At 43.1% G+C, this 20998-nt stretch overlaps 1 protein-coding gene across 5 annotated transcripts in view; it reads right to left on the bottom strand.

Moving 5' to 3' along the window:
* Positions 1 to 20998, bottom strand: part of LRRK1 (leucine rich repeat kinase 1) — a 76980-nt gene that overhangs the window by 51858 nt on the left and 4124 nt on the right. For 3 of the 5 annotated variants that reach the window (XM_064669178.1, XM_064669177.1, XM_064669179.1), the window contains exons 3-6: positions 4363 to 4526; positions 3359 to 3530; positions 915 to 1094; positions 169 to 317 (exon numbers count right to left, since the gene is read on the bottom strand). In XM_064669178.1, the coding sequence (XP_064525248.1) occupies positions 169 to 317; positions 915 to 1094; positions 3359 to 3530; positions 4363 to 4526 (665 nt within the window). Of the gene's footprint in view, positions 1 to 168; positions 318 to 914; positions 1095 to 3358; positions 3531 to 4362; positions 4527 to 9165; positions 9185 to 20429; positions 20914 to 20998 lie in introns of those variants that run through there. The other 2 variants (XM_064669180.1, XM_064669181.1) reach the window with 2 other exon arrangements.

Here is a 20998-nt window from a genome sequence, read left to right as displayed (position 1 = left end):
TGACATCAAAGTCACTTTGACAGCTTGTTCTCTAAATGGATAGCAAACCACAAGGCTCTTAGTTGAGAAGAAGAATCACCAGTCACATGGTACACAAAGACAATTATCAACTATTAACATGATGCCCTTTAAAATAACATCTCTTCAGACAGATAAATGGTTACTTACTGTTTTTGCTGGAGCACTACCTGGTAGTGGGCTTGTCTCAATGAAATACTTCCTCAGAAGGTGTTTGCTGGATTCAGGACTGTCCATCAGGATGTAGGAACAAAAGAAAGCTCCATTCCGTAATAAAAACACGGCTACATCTTCATTCCCTTCAGAGAAAAGCAGATTGTTTGTTCTCTTTGTCTCATGTAAATGAACCAACAAGGAGCTGAACAGAAATCCTGAGAAATAACCACTTCTGAAAAAAAAAAAACCATGGGGGTGTACAAAAAGGAAACTGAACTGTGTAAAGACTGTTCCCTCCAGTGACAGGACTCAGTTTGGTCAAACTGAGACAGCACAGACACTGTTCAAAAGCGCTGGCCCAGGCTCCTTTTTCTCTTTTTTCCCTGTCTTATTAAACTGTACACACAGCTGTGCTTTGAAGTGTAAATTATTCAGCCTAATTCAAGCATGTGTGCCAGAATGTCCATAACAATAATGCTTTTACTTGCAAGGGTTCTAGTTTTTAAGAGTCCTTTCCCTAGGAGTTTATAAAGGAAAGTTCAGCCTCTCAGCATTCACAGTAATCTAACTTCAGAAGGCGCTGACTTACATTTGGCTGAGTCAGAAGGTGCAGAGCCAATTTTATTTTACTTTATCCCACTGGAAAGCCAGGAAAGCCAGTCCCCTCTGCGAACAACTCAGGCCATTCTTTATAGGCACTGCAGAAAAGGGGCAAAATTCGGGAGCATGCAAATACACACCTGCCTTTATAGCAGCATAGAGGGGCAGGCGGATGAGGACGGGGAACTCGTTCTTCCTGACAGCACAGCTCTCGGGGTCGGCACTGTACGCACGGATCAGGAGCTTCACGATGTCCAGGTGGCCCTGCTGGCAGGCTATGGCCAGCATCCAGTTCAGGAGCTGCTGGCAAGTGTTGGGGCCTACCAAAAAGACATGGCATGTGACTTAGTTAATGCCACAGGGCTGTGATGTGCAAGAAACAGCCACAAGTAATGGCTGTGCAGAGGGTGTGGGTACAGGGCGAAGCCCCTGAGGACAAAGGAACAGAGTGCACTGCAAAAGTGTGGTAGAGAAGAGCCCTAAGCACAAAGTTTTCAGCTTTGCTTAACTGTTCTTCATTACCTACCCAGCTAATGGGCAAATTTTTTTAATGTCCCCAGTTTAACCTAGCAACAGTAGAAGGTTCTGAGGATGCCAGCTAGAATACAGGCAGATAAATCAAACATCTGATCCCCAACAGAGGTGGCAAGGGATGCCCAGGACTATCTTTGCATCCAGATCCAACAGACGTTAGATCCAAACATCCAGGGTAGGCCACTTCTTCCAAGTTCATGAGAGGGGATATAAAGGATGGGGAAAACCAGATGACTTTTCACGCTATTGGGTGAATAAAACAAAAATAAATGCTTCACTCAACAAAAAATAACTGGTTTAGTTTGTTTTTCTGCAGCCTGAAGTCTGCCACAAAAAATTTCATTTCCCCTTAAAACATTTCATTTTTGGTTTACTCTTTACTAACAATTCCTAGGAAAGTCAGACAAATGTCATGTAAGGCTAAAACTAAAAGACCACATTTTGACCTCTGCATGAATTTGCTGATGTTTTCTTCATTTCCAAACTGCTTTTTTTTCTGAACTAATGTTTTACCCATCGAACACAGCTGTCCTCTAGATGTGCCTAATTCTGTGCATGTAACTAAACGTCCATGACAAGATTATTTCTGCCAACAGTAAGGAGTCCTCAAATCTCCTCTGATTCACTGCACCATTTCTGTTTGCTTTACAAACTCATGTCCCCTTCAAAACACTTACAGGAACATCCAGAAGCCCAAGTTTACATGTCAACTTTTTTTTTGCAGCTTATCCATGAGGAAATTACAGGGCTCTTTGCATTCTTAACAACTGGACTAAATCCCTCACTCTCATGCTACAAAAAACGGGCTCCACTTAATCTGTAAGCCACAAGAAGTTCTCACTGTTCCAGAGAGACTCACTGCAGTGCATCAGCCAAATTGCAAATTCATGCAATTTATTCCTAAGCCCTGTGATTGGTTTCTGTGTCATTTCCCAAGAAAACAATTGGAAAGTCCTGCATAATAATGCCTGAAAGCAAGTGTTGGAGGGAATTTGGTCAGTTCTAAACCGAGCTAAGTTTCCAGAAACTACTCAAGTCACTTTTCATTACTCAGTGTATTACATTAATATAATTTAATTTTTGCTACTAGGTTAATCAGCTTCTTTCTGGCTGAAGGAAATATTACATTTAATTGTATCCCCCAAACTGGAACATTTATTGTGCTTACCAGTGCTCTAACAGAACACCAAATAAGCAGGTTTCCCAACAGGTTATTCCTGTTCTCAGTGAGGCCACTGGCAAGTATTTAGTGAGGAGCTAGACCTATTTGCAGGTCAAACATTGCAGAAGCCAGCTTAGCTCTTGTGGTTACTGCAGTGTCTGAGGTCCAGGCAGTGACCTGCCCCAGATGCTCTGCAGGACCACTGGACCCAAAACCCATGGAGGGTCCCAGGGAGAAGCAGCTGCCAAGCCCACAGAACACTGAGAGAGCAACAGGGGACCCAAACACAGCTCCTGGCCCTGACTCAGAGCAATGCTCTGCCCCCTGCCCCTACAGCTGCCTTAAGAACTGTGTCTGAGCCTAAAAATGTCTCTGTTCTGCTGTAAAATAATTGCTGAAATAAAATTTAAGTAAAATATAAGGATGATTCTAAAGGAAGAGTTCCCCTGATAGTCAAAACAGAATGCCAAGGAAAGAACAAAGAGGGTGCCAGCTGTGCACCCAAATACCCTCATCAGCTGTGCGACTCATTCCCAGCATCCCTGGGACTGCTGGATCAGCAGTGGAATTATGCTTTTTCTCAAAAATCCCCTAATTTCTCTGTAGGGTCTGGAATGTTACCCAGCTGTGAGGGCTGATGGGAATGAACTGTCTAAACAGCATCTTCCTCCACTTCCAATTTGCAAACATGGAATATTTTTATGTATGTGTTTCTTCCCCCACGGGGGAAATTTTCTTCAAGCACGGCAGACATCAGATCCCTCCACGTACTTTCCCATGACTAAATCCCTCCCCTTTCAAGGAATGTGAAAAAACCAAATAAATGCCTGCTTGAAGCTCCAGCACACAGCTACCAAAATGCTTGAGGAGAGGCAGAGACAACCTTACCACGCAGGGAATCCAGCAGCTCTTTCACGATGTCCTTATGTCCAAAATAAGCTGCCACCACAGCTGCATTGTCATCATTAGGTTCTGTTGGCAACACCACCAACGCTTCCTTCAGCAGGTACCTCACCGCCTGCAGATCTCCATATGCTGCTGCAATTCCCAAAAGCTGACACTGGTAAAGAAAACAGAGCAAAAGAAACTCTTCTGTAAAGGCAGAGAAAGAGCATTTCCAGAGCTATGCCATTTATTTGTGCCCATGCTGATGCACACACGCTCTCACCGTGGTTAATTGAGAATGTCATAAGCACTGGTAGCCTTTAGAATCATTGGTGTGGTATATTAATTGTATTGATTTATTGGGGGGTTTATTACAGTTTTTTGGTATGGCTTTGACAGAGAAGTGCCTGAGGCACAGAACAGTGAGTGTAAATCCATTTTTCATGGAGCAACAGTAAAAGCATTTGCACAGCTCAGCTACAGGGTGTAGTAGTTCCTATTTTGGAAGTGGCCTGGACTTGATGTGCAGGTGCTCTCCCAGAACACCAAGATCAGCTCTGTGCAAAGAGCAGGCTCAAAACGAGGGCTCTGAAGACAGAGCAGTGCAGAAGCCAGCACAGAGTTTGTGATGTAGCTCCAAACACAAGCAGCAATATCTGCCCCATGGGCCATTAACCATCTTTGTACTGATGGAGGAATACATGTTTTGCTAAGTCTATAAACTGCTTCCTTTTTACAGGGAAAAATGTATTTCCCTGTTTTGGTGACCACAGCAGCAGCACCCCTCCTCACACAGCCTCCTGTTCCTACATGCAGTGTTCCCTGTGGTCTGTCTCATCTTCCAAGGGCAAACAGTGTCCCTGAGTATGTTCCTGAAGTGCCTCACACAACCAGCCACATCTGGGACTCACATACTGAATGGATTTTCTCCATGAAAAATGACAGCAGCTTGGCATTTGGGTTTCTTTCCCAATAAAACTTGAGGAAGAGCAGCAACCTAACCCTACCTTCTCCACCTGCAGTGCAGTCTCCTCACATGACAGCTTAATCAGCTCTTGGGCCTTGCTGGTGTCCCCAGCTTTGTAGGCATCCTGGATGCTTTCTGTCACAGGGGTCTGAATTACGGAGACTTCTCCAACTGTGGACTGTTTGCCACCCATGTCCACAGTTCCTGCAGGGAAAATAGGAAAGAGGGGTCAGGAAGAAGTACCTGCTCATTACCCATGTACAGCTGCAACGTCAGTGAATCCTGGCAATAAAAAAAAAAAAAGGGTTGAATTATTTTCACTGGAATATTTACTGCACACAATTAAAAAGAGAGCCTGATAAAAGTGATAATATGTTAAAGTAGTTCCCCAGAGGGACATGAAACTAAGGGGGACTGTGAGTTCCCCAAATGCTCCCAGAGGTGGTTTCCAAAGGATGGTGTGAAAACTCACACACATAGACATGTAAACTCTGCAGCTGCCTGGCACAGTCCCCCTCCTGCTGCAGGAACCAGGGAAGGGAAGGGTTTCCATGGGACTGGCACCTGCAGAACTCCTCCAATAAAGGAATCTGCACAACCTGTAAGAAAATTCTGGTATCATTGGCCTTGCTTCAGTCGTATTTCACTCCTAATAAAGCCCTACTGTCCTTCTCCAGTGCTTTCAACCAGAGCTTCATACACCTCAACGAGCACGAAAGAAAAGAAATTGGGAATATTTTTACTCTGAAGATTGTGCAAGATGCCCAGTGTCACCCCAATCAATCCTGGAGAATCTCCTAGACTAGACTTTTTTTTTCCTAAATGCCATCAGGAGCCAGAAGAGCTTTTACATGTCAAAGATTAAAAGCTGCAAGCCATTAGAGAAGACATTTGTGGTGGGTGGCTAAAGAAGAGGTAGCCATGAAGTCTCATACCCACCCCTCCAACTATCAGGACAGGGAAAACTGCAGGAAAGTCACTGAATTCCAAGATATTCAAGTCTACTCCTGACCAATGTGTAAGATAGAGGAAAAAAAACCCATTTTTCACTTGAAAAGAAATGGTTTCATGCTCACTTTTTCCTGCTGTGAATTATTATTGCTTATTTGCAACAGGTTAAATAAAGCCCTTAAGCCCACAGATTTTCACATATGTTAATAAGGATTTTATTTTTTAAACAGGCACATATGTCACACAGGGCTTAGTTTAATGTAGCCTGGAAAAAGAAGTAAATTTGGAGTAACCTATACATGTCAGTAAATATCTTTGAGTAATGCAGTCTGATTCACCAATAGATTCTGACTAACACTTCTCATCAATTATTTAAACGAAGCTCAAATCACTCAGACATCAGAGAAGGCTCCAGAGATTCATGCCATTAAAAATGTGCCCACATCAATAACCTTTCTCAGATGATGCAGAACGTGTGAAGGACAAGGAGCAGAAATCAAGGCTGATGAAAGTGGGATTAAATTACAGCACAACAAACAGCATCTCAGAGTTCACTTCATGTTCATGCAGTGCCTTCACAATTCCGCAGTTTTAGGGAGTACATGGGAAAAGAAACTCATCCTGCATTTGGTCCTGTCTTTCAGAGCAGACTACACACCTGTGAGGGATCTCTGAGAATACTGCATATGATTTAGTTCTCATTTTAATGACACCAAAGGTAGGAAATGCAAATGGTTCTTAGGCAAGTAACTGTTTAAAGGTTGAGAGAAGGGAGACTCTTTAAAGCTAAACAGTTCTCCAGTCAAAATAACTCAGAACTGGACTAAGTAAAATCAAAAAGTACAAATCCAAGCAAACCCTGCAGTTACTGGAACATGCAGCCTCCCCGTTTGGCGCCCTGTGATGAAATCCTGAACCTAGAGAGAAGCTCTGGAATTCCCCTTGGAGGAAAAAATGCCTCAGTTCAGAGATACAAAACAGCTGGAAAACTGCTCAGCTTCCTGCTCAAGAAGCCCTGCAAACCAGGGCTGCAAGAGCACAGCAATTTAACTTGGTTCCTACAAAAATTCTGAAAGGAGGGACAAAATTTACTTTTTTCCAGCCTCAATCCTGATTTTGGGGACTATCACTCAAGACTCACATCTCCAGCTATTCCAGATGTAAAGGCACATCCTTTCTGCTCAAGAATTTTGCAGAGCCATCTTTCTTTCTTTTTACATCATGGCCAGGGAGGGTGGAGGTACGAGTATCTCACAGAGATTTGTGATTCACACTGTTCATTATTCATCCTGGTGTCACATTCTTCTCCAGTAGAGAGGTCTCCAGCCAACCTCCCATGCATCCTACACTCCAGAACTCTCCTTAAAAGAGCATTTTCCACCTCTCCTACTGGAATTGCCCCACTGTGCGCAGGGGAACCACCAAACCCCTTGTCCAGGGGGCACAAGTAGGATCATGTATCGTAACTGAGGGAAGGAGGAACTCTCCATGCTAGACTCTTAATCCCAAGACTACTTCTGGGTTTTACCAAACAACTACTTCACAAAACAACTTGGCTAATGTGTCATGCTTCCTCTTACAGTTTTGGCCCCCTCAAAATTTCTTAAGTCCTTTGTAGTGTAATGGCTCAGTTAAAACCACTGGTGCCACCACCACTGCTTGGAGAACATGGGCTGCCCATCAACCAGCACAGCCTGTCCATGTGTGTCAGGTGCAGACTTCTGGGCTCTCCAGGAATGGGAAGGTCACAAACAGCTGGCTCCATGGAGTTCATATGCTCCCAGAAGAGTTTTCAGGATATTCATTTTAGTTCTTAAACTCAATTTCAGTCTTGTCAAATTTTTATTGACCTAAGCAAAACTGCTCAGCTTTGAGCATCTGAACATCCATCAAGTAGAAGTCAATAAAAGTTTCATTGAGTGTAAGACATTTTGGCAATTCTACTGTTTGAAACCAATATATTTATATGAAGTATTCCTGGCAAAAAGATAATGCTGCTCATCATTCAAGTTTCTTACGTAGCTGTCATCAAAGCTTCCTTCTATGATTCCATTCTGCAGAGTAAATTCACCTCCTGCCTAAGACCTGAGGAAAGAAGCTGCCAAAAGTCTTCAGAAAAAAATAGTCTTTGAGACTGAACTAATTACAAGCCTGAAAAGAGCAAAACTGGTGAGATACAAAGTGATAAAAAAGCTTGCCCTGAGCCAACAGCTGTACCCACAAGATCCTGTCTAAGTTAACCTGAGCTTTCAAAGGTTAAATGAGAGAAGGTTGGCCATCCATTCCCAAGTTCCCAAAAAACACAAAAGCCATCCATTGCATCACGCCAAATAAATTACCCAATTCACAGAAGACTTCCTGGTGACTTAGTAAATGATGTATTGACTTCTGAACTACAAGTGGAAAATAAGAAACAGCATGTTTTATAATCTTAATTTACTCACCAGTAGAAGGAAAAAAAAATGAGGAAAAATATATTTTAGTGACTAAAGACTGTTTTATTTTTACAAGATACATGACTGAACTATCATCAATACTGGCATTCATGCAGGCTGGGAATAAAGTTTTGCCAAGACATGCATCAGTCATTTTTAGCAAAAATCTGGGCCAAAACCCAAAGAAATTCTGCCTCTGGTTTTAACCCTACAAATCTCAAGGTCTTTACCTGAGCTCTTCATGGCTTTCCTGACAGAGTCACCTCACTCACACACAGCCTTGAACAATGTGACATGAGAGCAGCACTGAAGCTGAATAATATTGAATCTCTGTCTTTGGACTTGATCATCAACACGTTGAGCGTTTAAGCCTGGGTGTAACAAAGTGCTTTTAATTCTTAGATTGCACAGATTTAGGAACTGGCTTCTGTACTTTGCACAACAGGGTCTGTATTACTCACAACAATGCACATTGTTATATGCAAAGCAGCACAGCAAGTGATGATATTCTAGCAGTACTCCTTGGATATTCCTGTAATATGAAATGAAATATTCAATGAAAATGAAGCCACGGAGTTTACTCCAAATCATTCAGCCTCTGCATCTCTGCCTTGCATTTGCTTAACCTCTTCACAGATCCATGGCTTCTTTTCTTGCTTTCTACTAATGTCTGTAAGCAAACCCAGGGCTGTTTGTCAGGGGAAAATGGCAGGCATTTGCTGACACTAAAAACACATCCCTCATCTATTCCTCACACTCCTTAGCAGCTTGTAACAAAATAGCCAACTATGGAAATATCTCCCACTCTTGATTTCAATGTTTTATACTTTGGAAGCACCTTTAAAGTTTGGCTTTTAACTCAGTAAAAGCCTTTTATAAAAGCTAAGGGCAAAACTACTTTTCGTTAAAAAAATATCCCAATGCAAACAGAGGTTATCAATAAAAAAGCAATCCTATTTCATTGCCAATAAAAGGGTACAAGGTACCACTTCTAAAGTGCAATAGATTGCTCAGAGAAACAAAATAAAAATGTCTTATTAACAATAAAGAGTACCATGAGAATTTCAGGGGAATGTGTAGTTACACCCTGTCACAGGCCTTGTTATTACAGTAGGTGAAAAAAAACCTCTAAAATTTCTAAATTGACAGTATGCCAGTATTATTAAAAGGGGAGGGTTTGCAGGTCAATGCTGTGAATCAGCAAACAGCTGCATAACAAAGCAGCACACTGTATAGATGATTATTACCTTTATTTCCCAAATCACTGCATCTCTGTCTCTAACACAGACTCACAGAGTTTGTAAATGTTACATTAAGCCCTTTTGTAAGTTCTTTGGCAACTAAGCAGGATATTCTTATTTAGCAGAGAAAGATATAAATGAGATGCTTAACCCAGGAAGCTAACTTACTCCAAAACAGAATTACAATAATAATAAAACCTTAAAACCACTACTGACCTTGTCATAATGTGTGCAGGTATTTCCAGAGACGGGAGCAAATCCAGATGATGCTCTAACACAGACTCCCATTCAGCAATGTAATTAAGCTATTAATTCCTTGGACTGATAACCACCCACCCCTGCTCCAGCACCAGCAGCTCCTACAGCAGCCACTGGATGGAACAGCTCTCAGCTGGCTGGCTGCTTCTTTGTCTGAATTAACTACTCCAGTTTAGCCCTGACAGTTATTTTCATCTCCATGTCCCATTACAGCGAAATCCAAGCCTCTGGTTCAGAGGATGTGGAGATGGGGGTGGGCAGGGCCTCTCCGGGCTGAGCTCAGGCATTAATTCCTCAACAGCACCAGATGGATACAGCTAACCTTTACCAGCTTAATCTTTTGCCATTTTGACTTCTGAGTGCTGCCACAGCACAAATAAAAAATGGGACAGAGATGAGGTTTAAGATGCTCTGAATATTCAAAGCCAACACCCCCAAACACTTAAAAACTCACCAGTGTCGCTGAACATTTTTCAATACTACCCTACAGCAGCTTTGCCCAGCTGGTTTGCAAAATTAATGGAAAGCCATGTTATTTCTTGAGTCTCTGCAACAGACTCGTGTATCTTCTGCTGCTTCGAAAAACTTCAGGCTAATAAACTGAACAGTAGCCCACAGGAAGCCTCCAGTGATTTCAAAGGATGATGGATCTGCCCTACACTGCACTTTGCATTCAGATGTGGAAGAAAAATTTCTCAGTCCTCTGGAAATCTTTGAGATACTGAAAAAATACCATCCCAAAACAGGAAGAAAAGACCCCAAAGCCCTGGGTTCTTTAATAAAAAAATAAAGCAATACATTTTTAAGTCAGCCCAAGTCAGTTAAAATGCTTCATGAAACAAAGATACCTTTTGTGTTCCTTCTCTAATTAGCTGACACTTCAAAGTAAGGTTTCATCTGCTTTTTTTGAAAGTTGAAAGATTTTGTTCATTCATGTCATTCATTCAGTTCTTAGAAGATAAAGTCACAGACCAAAATCTCTCCCCAGGAGGGAAGTTGTGCTCCCCACTTGCCCACACAGCCCCACAGCCAGGACCTGGCCCAGAACCATACAAAAGAGGGTCCTGCAGCAAGAAGGCTGTGATCTACTACACCTTGTTCTCAAATTTGGGCACAATACACACAGCTCAACCAATTCTGCAATGAAATGTCCCTGAAAGGATTAGAAAACGGTCAGAACTACTTATAAATCCCCCTGTGAGAAGATAAGGATGGAAAGTTACAGTAAATTCAACTGAGAGGGAACAAGATGGTTTATCTGGGAAGTTCAGTACTCCCATTGAAGAAACTGTGCCAGATTTGGGCCATGTCCTTCTGACCCTGATTAACATCTCTCACAACAAGTGAGACGTGCCAGCTTCCCAGGACAGTGGGAACCCTCCACACACTTTTTCTGCCCATTTTCTGTGGTTCCATTTCCCCCAAATATCCATTATTTCAGCTGATTAAAGGAGTGGCTCTGCACTAAGAACCGTCTGCCAAGGCAGTGGAAAAGATGATGTACTGAGTACAAAAGCCACCCGCATCTACAACACAGCTCACAATCAATGCTCACTGCCCCAAAGGAAACTTATAACCCTAAAAGAAACCAGATATGAAACACAGAAGAATGCCACAAAGTCCAGCACTGAAGGGATTTTTTTTCCACTGGTAACGCATATTCTGGAAGTATTTTTAAATTGTTTACATGCCAGCACCACACAAACAACGTGCTGATCTGCATTGAACATTTTCCAGCAAGCACACAGGAGCTCCTAAAGGGCATGCTGACAATTTTAGGTACAGCTGTGCAAAGTGACCAATTATCACCAGAATCATTGGAAATTTTCTATTTAGAAACACTCTTAACCTGCAAGGAAAAAAAGGCATTTGCTAACGCCAACCTAAAAGGAAAATATTAAGTCCCGGATGGAAAAATGCTTTGGACTCCTGCCTTTTCACTGGGCTCCAGAACTGATTTATGAAAAACAGACGCCTCCAAAGGCTTCAGCTCCTCACACAATCATTTTTCCCTCATCCAGGATAATGAGCGACAAGGGGACAGAAAAGCCTCAAATACTGGTAACACAGACTCAGCAGGATCAGGGGCAGTATCAGCATCTGCCAACACCAGCACTAAGCTGGGGCTGAAAAGCTCTGCCAAATCTGAGCAGGCTCAGATCTCCTGCATTTGGTGTGTGCAACTTCGAGATTCCCGGTACTCTGGGAATTATTTGTACTGTCCAAGAAGTTAAAATGAAAGCGAGCTGGTTATTCCTTGCTGAAGCACCAGAGAGGCTGCACAAAGCCATGGCAAGGCAACCAGGTCAGAGAGACCCCTTCACTAACTCTGTCATCCCATTTTCCAGCACCATGGACTGGGAGTTGTTGGTGACAGTGATGGTTTTACTCTCTCCTCTGAGTACGAGTGTCAGGTCTAAGCAGCTTCACATGCACATGTTCATTCTTTTCAAACTGAGGAGCATCAGTGGCCACAACACATTTCTCAGGGGTCAGATTGGCTCATGAAGGCACCATCTCCCCTGGCAGGCACACACCTGGCCTTTGGACAGGGAAGGAATGGGACAGGGATGACCTCCAGCAAGCACAGGGCAAAGGCTGGCTCAGAGAGCAGGGGGATGCCCCACATCCCTTCAGTCATGCCCTCTTTGGGGCCAAAGCATCAGCAAAGACCACAGACAGCACTGACAGTGTTAATTTTCACCCCCAAAGCAAAGCTATTGAGGGAACCAAGAGAGCTCCAAATGGCCAGAGAGCCAGTTGCTGTATTGAAAATACGAATGACTCAGCTCTAAGTGAAAGTTGCTATTTTTGTCTTTTGGCCTCAGTGATTTGGTTCCCATCCTACAGCTTGAATCATTCAGAAATATGCTTCTGCATGCAAGGCCAGCTATGCCACTCTTGCTTTCCAAATTTTAAATTGGAAGATATACATTAGGCATGCAGAAGTGTGACTACACTTTTGGATTTTCTTTGTGCTCGTTTCCAGGCATGGCAGCAAAGAGAGGATTATTAAATGATGAAAGGTGTCTCTAGTGAGACCACTGCTGTCCAATTGAATCAAATATTACAGCCATGAAACCAAAACAAGATTGGATTTCATTTGGAACTTCGTAAAATAAAATTTCATGGCTAACTTTGGTTTCTTCTGAAACTTTCCCTTAAGTTCAAGCTTTCATCAGAAGGAGAAAAATCCCATGCATCAGCGTTTTCTTTCTTTCAAAGAAACAATTTGCTCAACATTCTTCTAAAAAAGAAAATCATTAATTATTCACATTGGGGAGGCACCAACTCATGGCCAGCCCTGTTCTACTACAACCTCCTTAGACATGTATTTAAAGCTTGGTTTAGAAAGAAGCAAATGCTTTTAGCCCCAGCTGGGAGGAGCTCAGGAGGGACTCCCTGTATGAGTGTGAGGGGAGGATGGGCCCAACTCTCTGCCCAGGTCTCCTCTTAGTCCAAGTCTTCCACTGGCTCCATCAAAGACACATCCAGTGACCCCACAGCTTGTCTGAGTTGGGAAAAGCAGCTCCTAAGCTTATGTTTCACTTTAATAACACATGTAAACACCCTCCTAAGTGGAAAACCCATTCACGACACTGCAACTCAACTGCTGGTCAAAAATAACAGCACAGAAGCCGCCAAAATCTGTCCCTTCAGCCCCAGGGATGCTACTGGGAATAACAAGCCTCCAAGGGGATTTCAGAGAAAGAGCTGGGACATAGGAAGATTTTGGAAAGGCTGTTCAAAGAGGAGAAAGAAGGGGAGACAATGTTAAAGAGGTATGTGAAATATCCTGCACAACACCAGTTTATCACGTTCAAGGAAGATTATGAGAATCTGAAGAGGTGGAGAAGACAAATGGAAGAAATGGAGGATTTAATTACAAGATGGAGATGAGAAGAGCTTGGCTTGTTGAGCTTGGAAAAATGAAATCTAGATGGAGATGGGAGTCCTGTCTATAAATACATCCAGAGGGAGACACCAGGGAAGGAGAGCTATTTGTGTACAGGCTGTGAATACATTTTAGTTGACAGTTAGAAAAAAAGTATAAAATATTGGAGAAATGAGGCTTGGAACAGTCTTCTATAAAAAGCAGAAGCAACAGACAAGTCAACTTGCTTAAAGCAAGCCCTGCATAATGTTTAGGAGTGTGACACCAGGACACTGATCCACACACTCCTTCCAGTCCTACAGCCAATGTTCCCACATTAAACATGGGCAGGAGTCAACCCAGCTACCAAGCACTGACTCCTAACACATGAAATTATAGCAGCTTCACAGTCTACTTTGAGGAAAGTTTGGAGAATGAGAGAATATTTTTCATTAAACAAACTGACAGATCTGGGAAAAGGCAGACACATCTAAAGGAAGAAGCTTTTCAGGAGATTTGAGGGGGTAAACATCCCACACAGCAAAATCCAAGCTTAGTGCATGTCAGACACAGTCCAACAAACTTCTTTAACTGTGCCTGCCAGCCTAATAAAACACCTCACTCTTTGCTATCCTCACTTCTCATCACCACAACAACTCATCACCACTCTAGACCAGTTTATGTAAAAGTGTTGCATGCAGAGGAAAAGAAAATGCAATCAAGATATTGGATATGGTTGGCATCAAAAGAGTTGAAGGGGCAATTTGGCAACAGCAGAGCCAAGGGAAGTGCAGAGCTGGGAGGATGGATATGACACTCTGGAAAAGAAAAAAACCCAACTAAACAGTGGAGAAAGTGAGGCTCCAGCCCATGATATGACCCTGCTGCAGGTCACAGCATTTTTAGATGTCTGCTCCAAGGTAGAGACAGCAAAGTGAGGCAGAGAGAGCAAAATGAGGCAAGGCACATTTCATCCCCTTCACACCAGCCTTTGATGAACTCTGATCCATTGCACTCCTGGTCCAATCCATGCAAATGGCTTTGATTTGACAGCTTTTATTCCCGCCCTGCCATTGTGTAAAAGGTCCAAGGTGCAAAACATGGGAGAATTGTGACCAGGATTACAAGCTCACTTAAGGAGCCAGGTTTTTTGTTTTTCAAGCTATGTATGAGATCTGAAAAGAGATCCTGTCCATTAGTGCTACAAAAGAAAATAAAATAAAAAAATTATGTTCCTGTTTGATGCAAAAATAAAAGCAATTTCAAAGGCTCTTTGATGTGCAAGACAGAAAGACGTGCAGGCAGATTCTGGAGGAGGTCTTGTCTTCAGCAATTACCAGCACTCTTTTTGAATCCTACTCCCCAGACAGAACTTTTATGTGAAGCAGATAATCACACTGCAGAGTGTATCAGCTCTAAACCTTGTGGCTTTTCAATTAAGCAGCAGTAACCTCTAGTCCAAAAACTCCTTAACCAAGATGGGAATAAAACAAACAATCCCCCGAACCAATTAACTGCAGGTGAAGCAAATCCAAAGACACACATGCTTTTAAAAGCTTGCATTTTGAGCCCTTCTCGGGCAGCCATGCGATATTCTGATCATTAAAGCAAGTGGTGATGCAATTTCCACAGTGACCACAAACATACCAAGAATATTTGAGCTAAATTTATCCAGACTTCTTCTTTGAATCACTGCTTTGGGTCGTTATTTTTCCATGATTTTCAACCAGGCACAGAGAAGGAGTTGTGGACAGACTGGGACTGAGCTTTCCCCGGCAGTACCCGAAATGCCAACCTTTATGCTTGGGAGCCATATATTGACTATTAGAGAGGAAATAAAGCTGCTCCTCCAGCTCCCAACCCCAGGTCCCTGCTCCTTCCACACATCTCCTTCCTCCTGCCCTTCCTGTGGCCGACTGACCCTTTCCCTCACCCTCGGGTGACACAACACAGGACTTGTCTTTGTAGACAAGAAGTTCCCAAAGCTCACCACGGATCTGCTGCCCTCTCCAGCTGGAGAAGGTGAGCCAAAAAAGAGAGGATCTGCACCAGATTTCCCACTACTCTGTGCATCTCCATACTCACACCCTGTATGAGTATAAAATATTGGAGAAATGGGGCTTGTATACTCATACAGGGTGTGAACTCCTCCAGATCCCAAGTCCTGCCAGTCTGTCTGGAGCAACACAAACTGCCAACCCCCAGAGCCCCTCTGGCTGCAGGAGGGCTTTGGGAAGATTGAGAGTCTTCCCTATAACTTAAAGACTTCTTTTATAAGGTTTTTTAAGTGAGGGCAAGGCACAAATTCAAAGCATGGAAACACTTCTGTTGTGAAACTATCAGCAGTTTACATAAAAGAGCTGCTGCTGTGGTGATACATAATCATGCAAATAAGCAATTCCTGACCCACTAATGAGCACACAGACTTGGATTAAAGAAAGGAATTAAATATCAGCCTGACTTGATGTCAAACCTGAAAGAGAACCTATTAAGAGACAGACTTCACGGTTGAGTCACCATCCCTGGAGGGATTTAAAAGCCCCGTGGATGTGGCACTTGGGGACATGGTTTAATGGTGGGCTTGGCAGTGCTGGGTTAATGCTTGGACTCAGTGATCTTAAAGGTCTTTTCCAACCGTAAAAATTCCACGATTCTGTGATTCTACACAGCATATTGGGAGTTGAATGGTACAAAATCCATCCCCCACACCCCCATCTGCAATGCAAACGGTTCCTCCCAGCTCACTGCCTCCTGCCAAGCAGCGCCCTGGCAGCCCCTTTATCGATCAGAGCAGTGAAAAACAAACAAATCACAGACTTAATGCTGTAAGGATCCCTGAAGATCCCATTATGTCAGCGCAAAGTCTTTAATGGGTTTTGGATAAGGCCCCCCATAGGCTTTGGGGAGGATGAAAAAACATAATTCATTGCATTTTCTTAATGCAAGTATAAAATCACACACAACATCTCTGACAAAACAATAAATCAATTACAGGCCTGGTAAGGGCTGAGTTGGCGTGAACACTATCAATTGCCTTTTTCCCACTGAAACAGAAGACAGTGGTTCTATGACCCCAGAATCAACTCTCACCTGAAAGCTGCCTTATAAATCACACCTTACTAAGGTTGTAAAAAAGTCCCTGTGTACAAGTTCTAAGGGCAAAGGGTTTTCTTTACAACCTTATCACCTCATCTTCGTTTTTTCCCAGGCTTCTTGATAGACCTGTCGTAAGTTACATTTCAATGTAATAAACCACAAATACATTTTAACAGAAAGGTGGAAAAAGAAAGTTGTAAAGCAGCAGATAATGCCGGATCCAGCTCAGATAAAGATCAATTTTTTTACTATTGCCTGTAAATAAAACTGGCTCTCAGGTTGGACTCTCTGCTCAATTAGCTTCTCAAGGTCTTTACTGCACCAGTGGCTCTCCCAGCAGCTCTGCCCTCCTTGCTACAGCCCTCAAGTTCAAGAGCAGGCTGGCTCTGATGGTATTTATCAGGAAAACTGTAAATGCCTCAGCATTCACTGCCCTTTTTGATAATCCAGGTTCAGTTTGGAGAGATGTTGCAACACACAGCTCTGCTGTAGTCTGCACAAGAGAGCAGGTTTAACCACAGGCATGTTCTGCTGCAGACCAGCCTTCCGCATCAGCTCTTGTGAGATTGCACCACTTCTGTATGAAGAGTTTATTTAAATATTTAAAAATACAAGCCTATTACTGCTTTACTAGTGTACTTCCTATTCCTGCTGAGCATTTCCTACTTCTCCTTCTGCAGGGCACTCTGCAGTGAGACTAACTCACAGACAACACCTGTTCTATTTTTTGCTTTTTTTTTTCTTTTTATCATAGGAACATTTCAGTTTGCTGTCAAATTAACTCACAGCTTAACAAGCAGGAAGAAAACCAGAAAACCTTCAAGGCTCATTTAGTCTGATTATACAGAACTTCACAAAACCAACACACTTTGCAGGTCTCTGTGTCCTCAGATCACGTAACAGATGCTCTCCTTGTCCTTCTCACCCCACGCTGTCACAAAAAACTCAGGGTAATGTTACTACAGGGTAAAGTGTGGATGGAAAAAGCAGGACAGAGGCTGTGAGTACTTTTTCCCTGTTCTACAGCACAGTGTGTCACAAACAAGCCTAACTCAACATGCCCCAAGACTCACTGCTGGCCCCGGCTGATGTGAGGATTTTAAGGTTTACGTGGGGATTTCATGGGGAACAAAGTGGTACCAGTGGTGCTACCAACACTGCTTTTCCCTTCCTCCCCTACTCAGCAGGAAAGATTTTTAAACAAAGCTATTCACACTATCAACTGCAAGCTCCTCCCCTTCATGTTTAAGGCAAAAAACTCAACAGTGCAGAACTGCAAGGAAATTATAGAATATGTTGAGTTGGAAAGTACCCATCAGGATCACCAAGTCCAATTCCTGGCCCTGCAAAGGACACTCCACCAAAGATCTAATCTGGAGGCCATGTCCATGCCCACCCAGGAGTGGGCGGGCTCTGCTTGCCTTTATTGCTATAAAGAAGTCATGTTTTCCCTGCAGACTTTTATTTCTGAAGTGGGTCTCACACTGCCAGGCTGGCAGCTGGAAGGCTTGGGCTATCAGTGAGCACAGAATGGAGAGCAAAAGCAGAGTCTGTGAAAGTTTCCATCCTTCCACCTACAGTCCCATCACCTCCCCAGACTGCTGCACCCCAAAAAGGCCTCGGCCACACTTGCACCTGTCCTGCCCTGATGCAAACGGGGAGTGAGGCTGGATGCACAAAGGGTGTCCCAGGAGGACAAGCTGTTCCACTTGCTAAGCTCAAGTTATCACCACTCAGTCCATTGTGAAACTTTCCATATGAAATTGCACTTGCTCCTGAGAAGTCCCTCTTGTTAAAACTGCTCTTTAACTCTTCCAGTTCAACTCTTACTCGCACAGGAGGCTTTTCTCCCACTCAGGAAGCTGCTCTGCTGGCAGCAGCTTTCCCTCTGAGTCATTTCTGATCTGAGCCATGGCCCAGGAGGGGTTGCAAAGGTCACAGCCATTGTGGGTTGCTTCTTTCTGATAAAACAGAATTCCCTGTGTGCTGCAGGGTCACCACAGCACTTTCAAAGCACAGCTTTAAGGGCCTCTGGTCCACTCCAAATGACAACTTGAGTCATTATATTCTGGTGACTTGTTTGCTCCCTCATTTAATATTTAGGTCTCTTTTCCAGGCATATTGCACTTGTCCATGTGTGCTTCCCTGAACAGTGGAAAGTCACCAGCTTACAACTGATTTGCCTCAAGAGAAGTTGTGAAAGTTCATTTAGTTAATATCTGTAAAGCTACTACAAAATTTTAAGCAGCTATCATTGGCATCATTGTCCCTAATTATGTAATGTTAGATACATTCCAAGATAACACCCCTTTTTCAATGCTCATTTCTAGATTTAGCAGGAGAGAAGAGACACCCTCTGGCATGTTTGAAGGATAATCCAATTCCACCTCCGAGACACACACCAGTGGCACATGAACATTCTGCAACTTGGAATTAAATTCACAATAAGAGGGAGATAAGCTCTTTAAAAGATGTGCCCTTACATTTCAGAAGACAGTGTTTGCTCTCCTACATCTTTGAGGAACTGTCTCCTAGAAAACCATATAAAAATTAAATCCCAACTGTAAAATTTCAAAAGATTCAAAGAAACCAACCAGTCTGTAGAAAGGAGATGAATCTTTACGCTTTTCTAGGCATTCACACAGTGATGTCTTTGGGCTTCCATTGTATTTCCTATAAAATTCACATTATGTCACCTCCACTATATTATGCAGAGCTCTTTAACCAAGTTTAAAAAAAACCAAGCCCTGTGCTTCATGAGAGACTGCAGCCACCCCCGTATCTGTGCTTCGTTTCTACCTCTTAATTAGGACAAGATGAACAAATCTAGGAGAGAGAAGCAGGGTCTGAGGAGGGAGACGTTACTGCATCCAAACCAAAACCTTATCCTGCACTCCAGACAAATCTGTGCTGTGGACCAGTGGGTGCTTAATCAAGTCAAGCCCAGCACCATCTCTGGAGGACAGACAGGGTCCAGCTCTGAAACACAGCTCGCCCACTCGCAGGGAAAGAGGGAATCCTGCTGGGATACAGGCAAGATCCCTGCACTGCCGGGAGCAATAGTAGAGGAGACATGAGAGTAAGGTGAGCCCTGGAATCACCAATTACATTTTCTAACTAACAATGATGCTGTGAACATATTCTTCACATACATTTGGCCAGGGCTTCATAGCTGTCCAGGGAAAAAAAATGCCCTAGAAATTGCAAGGCTTTGAAATGCTCAAGGCAGTGGGTGCACAGGGGACCTGCTGGAAGGTGCCTCCGACGGACCCGTCACGGAGCCACTGGCACCACTGCACTGTTGGATAAACCCCTCACAGCCACACAGCTGCCCTTCCTGCCCCAGAAAACAGACTCCAGGCTCTGCAAGCACTAATGAGGTCGTCAGCATTAAAGAAATGATCTGGGATCTCACTCCCCTTTCCCAGCAGTTCCCTCTGAATGGAAGCAGGAGGCTGCATCCACATTGTTCATAAAGGCACGTAAACAATAGGTTCAGATGTGGAGGCCGGATGAGTCACCGTGTTCCTGATTCCATCCCTGTGACAGGATCCAAATGCAGAACAAGGACCAGCTAACTTAGGGAGTGGACCAGTTAGCTGATGACAATTACTCTTGGCAGGACCCAAACAATCCTGAAATAACAATGAGTTTAAGCATGTACAGTATCCTTATAAAGAGCTAATCTACCAAGGCAATACTGGTGCCTTGTATAAAGATCTTAAGTTTTTCAAGGATCCCTCTGTGAGTTTTCCAGTGCTGTTTGCCAAACAATATAACCCAGGCATGTCAGTATAGAAGAGTCTTCCACTAAGATTTGTATGCTCCCAGTCAACCAGTTTAACTGAATATGGTTACATAACAGCAACATGTAATAAAGTTCTCAGGAAAAAAACCTGAATTCAAAATGCAGAAAATGTAACTATTTCACTCTTCACTTCATTATTAACTCATAAAATAATTTATTTACTGTATCTTTAAACAGTGAGAAAACTTGTCAAATCACTATTGCAGAACAAAAATGTAGCAATTTGAAACACCTTCGAATCGTTAGAGCAGATTAAAATTCTTCTCATGGTTTGTAGCTTAGTATTCAAGTGGAGATAATTTCTTCCAGAGTGAAACTCAGCGGACAGAATTCAAGAATTTTAAGAATATTCAGTAACCAAGTGTTATAGAAAGTTACAATGCTAATTAACAAAAGCAAAAGCAAACAGAAAGATCAGTATTATGGAACAAGCAGAATACATACAGAGAAAGGAAAGAGTTCCCAGAGCTCCCTGTGATGCTGGTGAGAAACGTCTTCAAACAAGACAAGGCGGCCTCTGAATAAACTATCAGGTTTTGCTTCATAGTTGCTGATAAAATCCAAAATAAGGCTGCAAAAACATTAGCTTCTGCTGAGGGCTGCTTACTCACTACAGAGCGTCAAACACACCTTCTTCCCACACTTCAAACGCAGATGCTGCCTCCTAATGAAGCACTTGCTGCAAGGGGGGAACACCGTTATACAAGAACCAGGAGGCTATTTCTTGCTGCAGAAACATAACTGGGGTTTGACTCAGAGAAACGCAGCAGTGCCTGGGAGCTGAGGGTTGCAGCGAGAGAAACCATCCAAAAATAATTTGGCTGCTCAGGGGAAAGAAAAAAAAAAAAAGAAAGAAAAAAAAATCACAGGAAGCAACCTGAAGCATATGTCCCTGCTGAAAGAGGAATTTCCACCCATGGATTTACTAGATTACATAAACACAGACCTTCTGATCCAGCCCAGCAATAAATCACTGCAAGGCACTGAATCGAAGCTGACAGTAAAACTGGAGC

Source organism: Pseudopipra pipra, chromosome 12 (genome assembly GCF_036250125.1).
Source record: "Pseudopipra pipra isolate bDixPip1 chromosome 12, bDixPip1.hap1, whole genome shotgun sequence".
In the NCBI taxonomy this organism is placed as follows: domain Eukaryota; kingdom Metazoa; phylum Chordata; class Aves; order Passeriformes; family Pipridae; genus Pseudopipra; species Pseudopipra pipra.
This window is presented reverse-complemented; position numbering and strand designations above follow the sequence as displayed.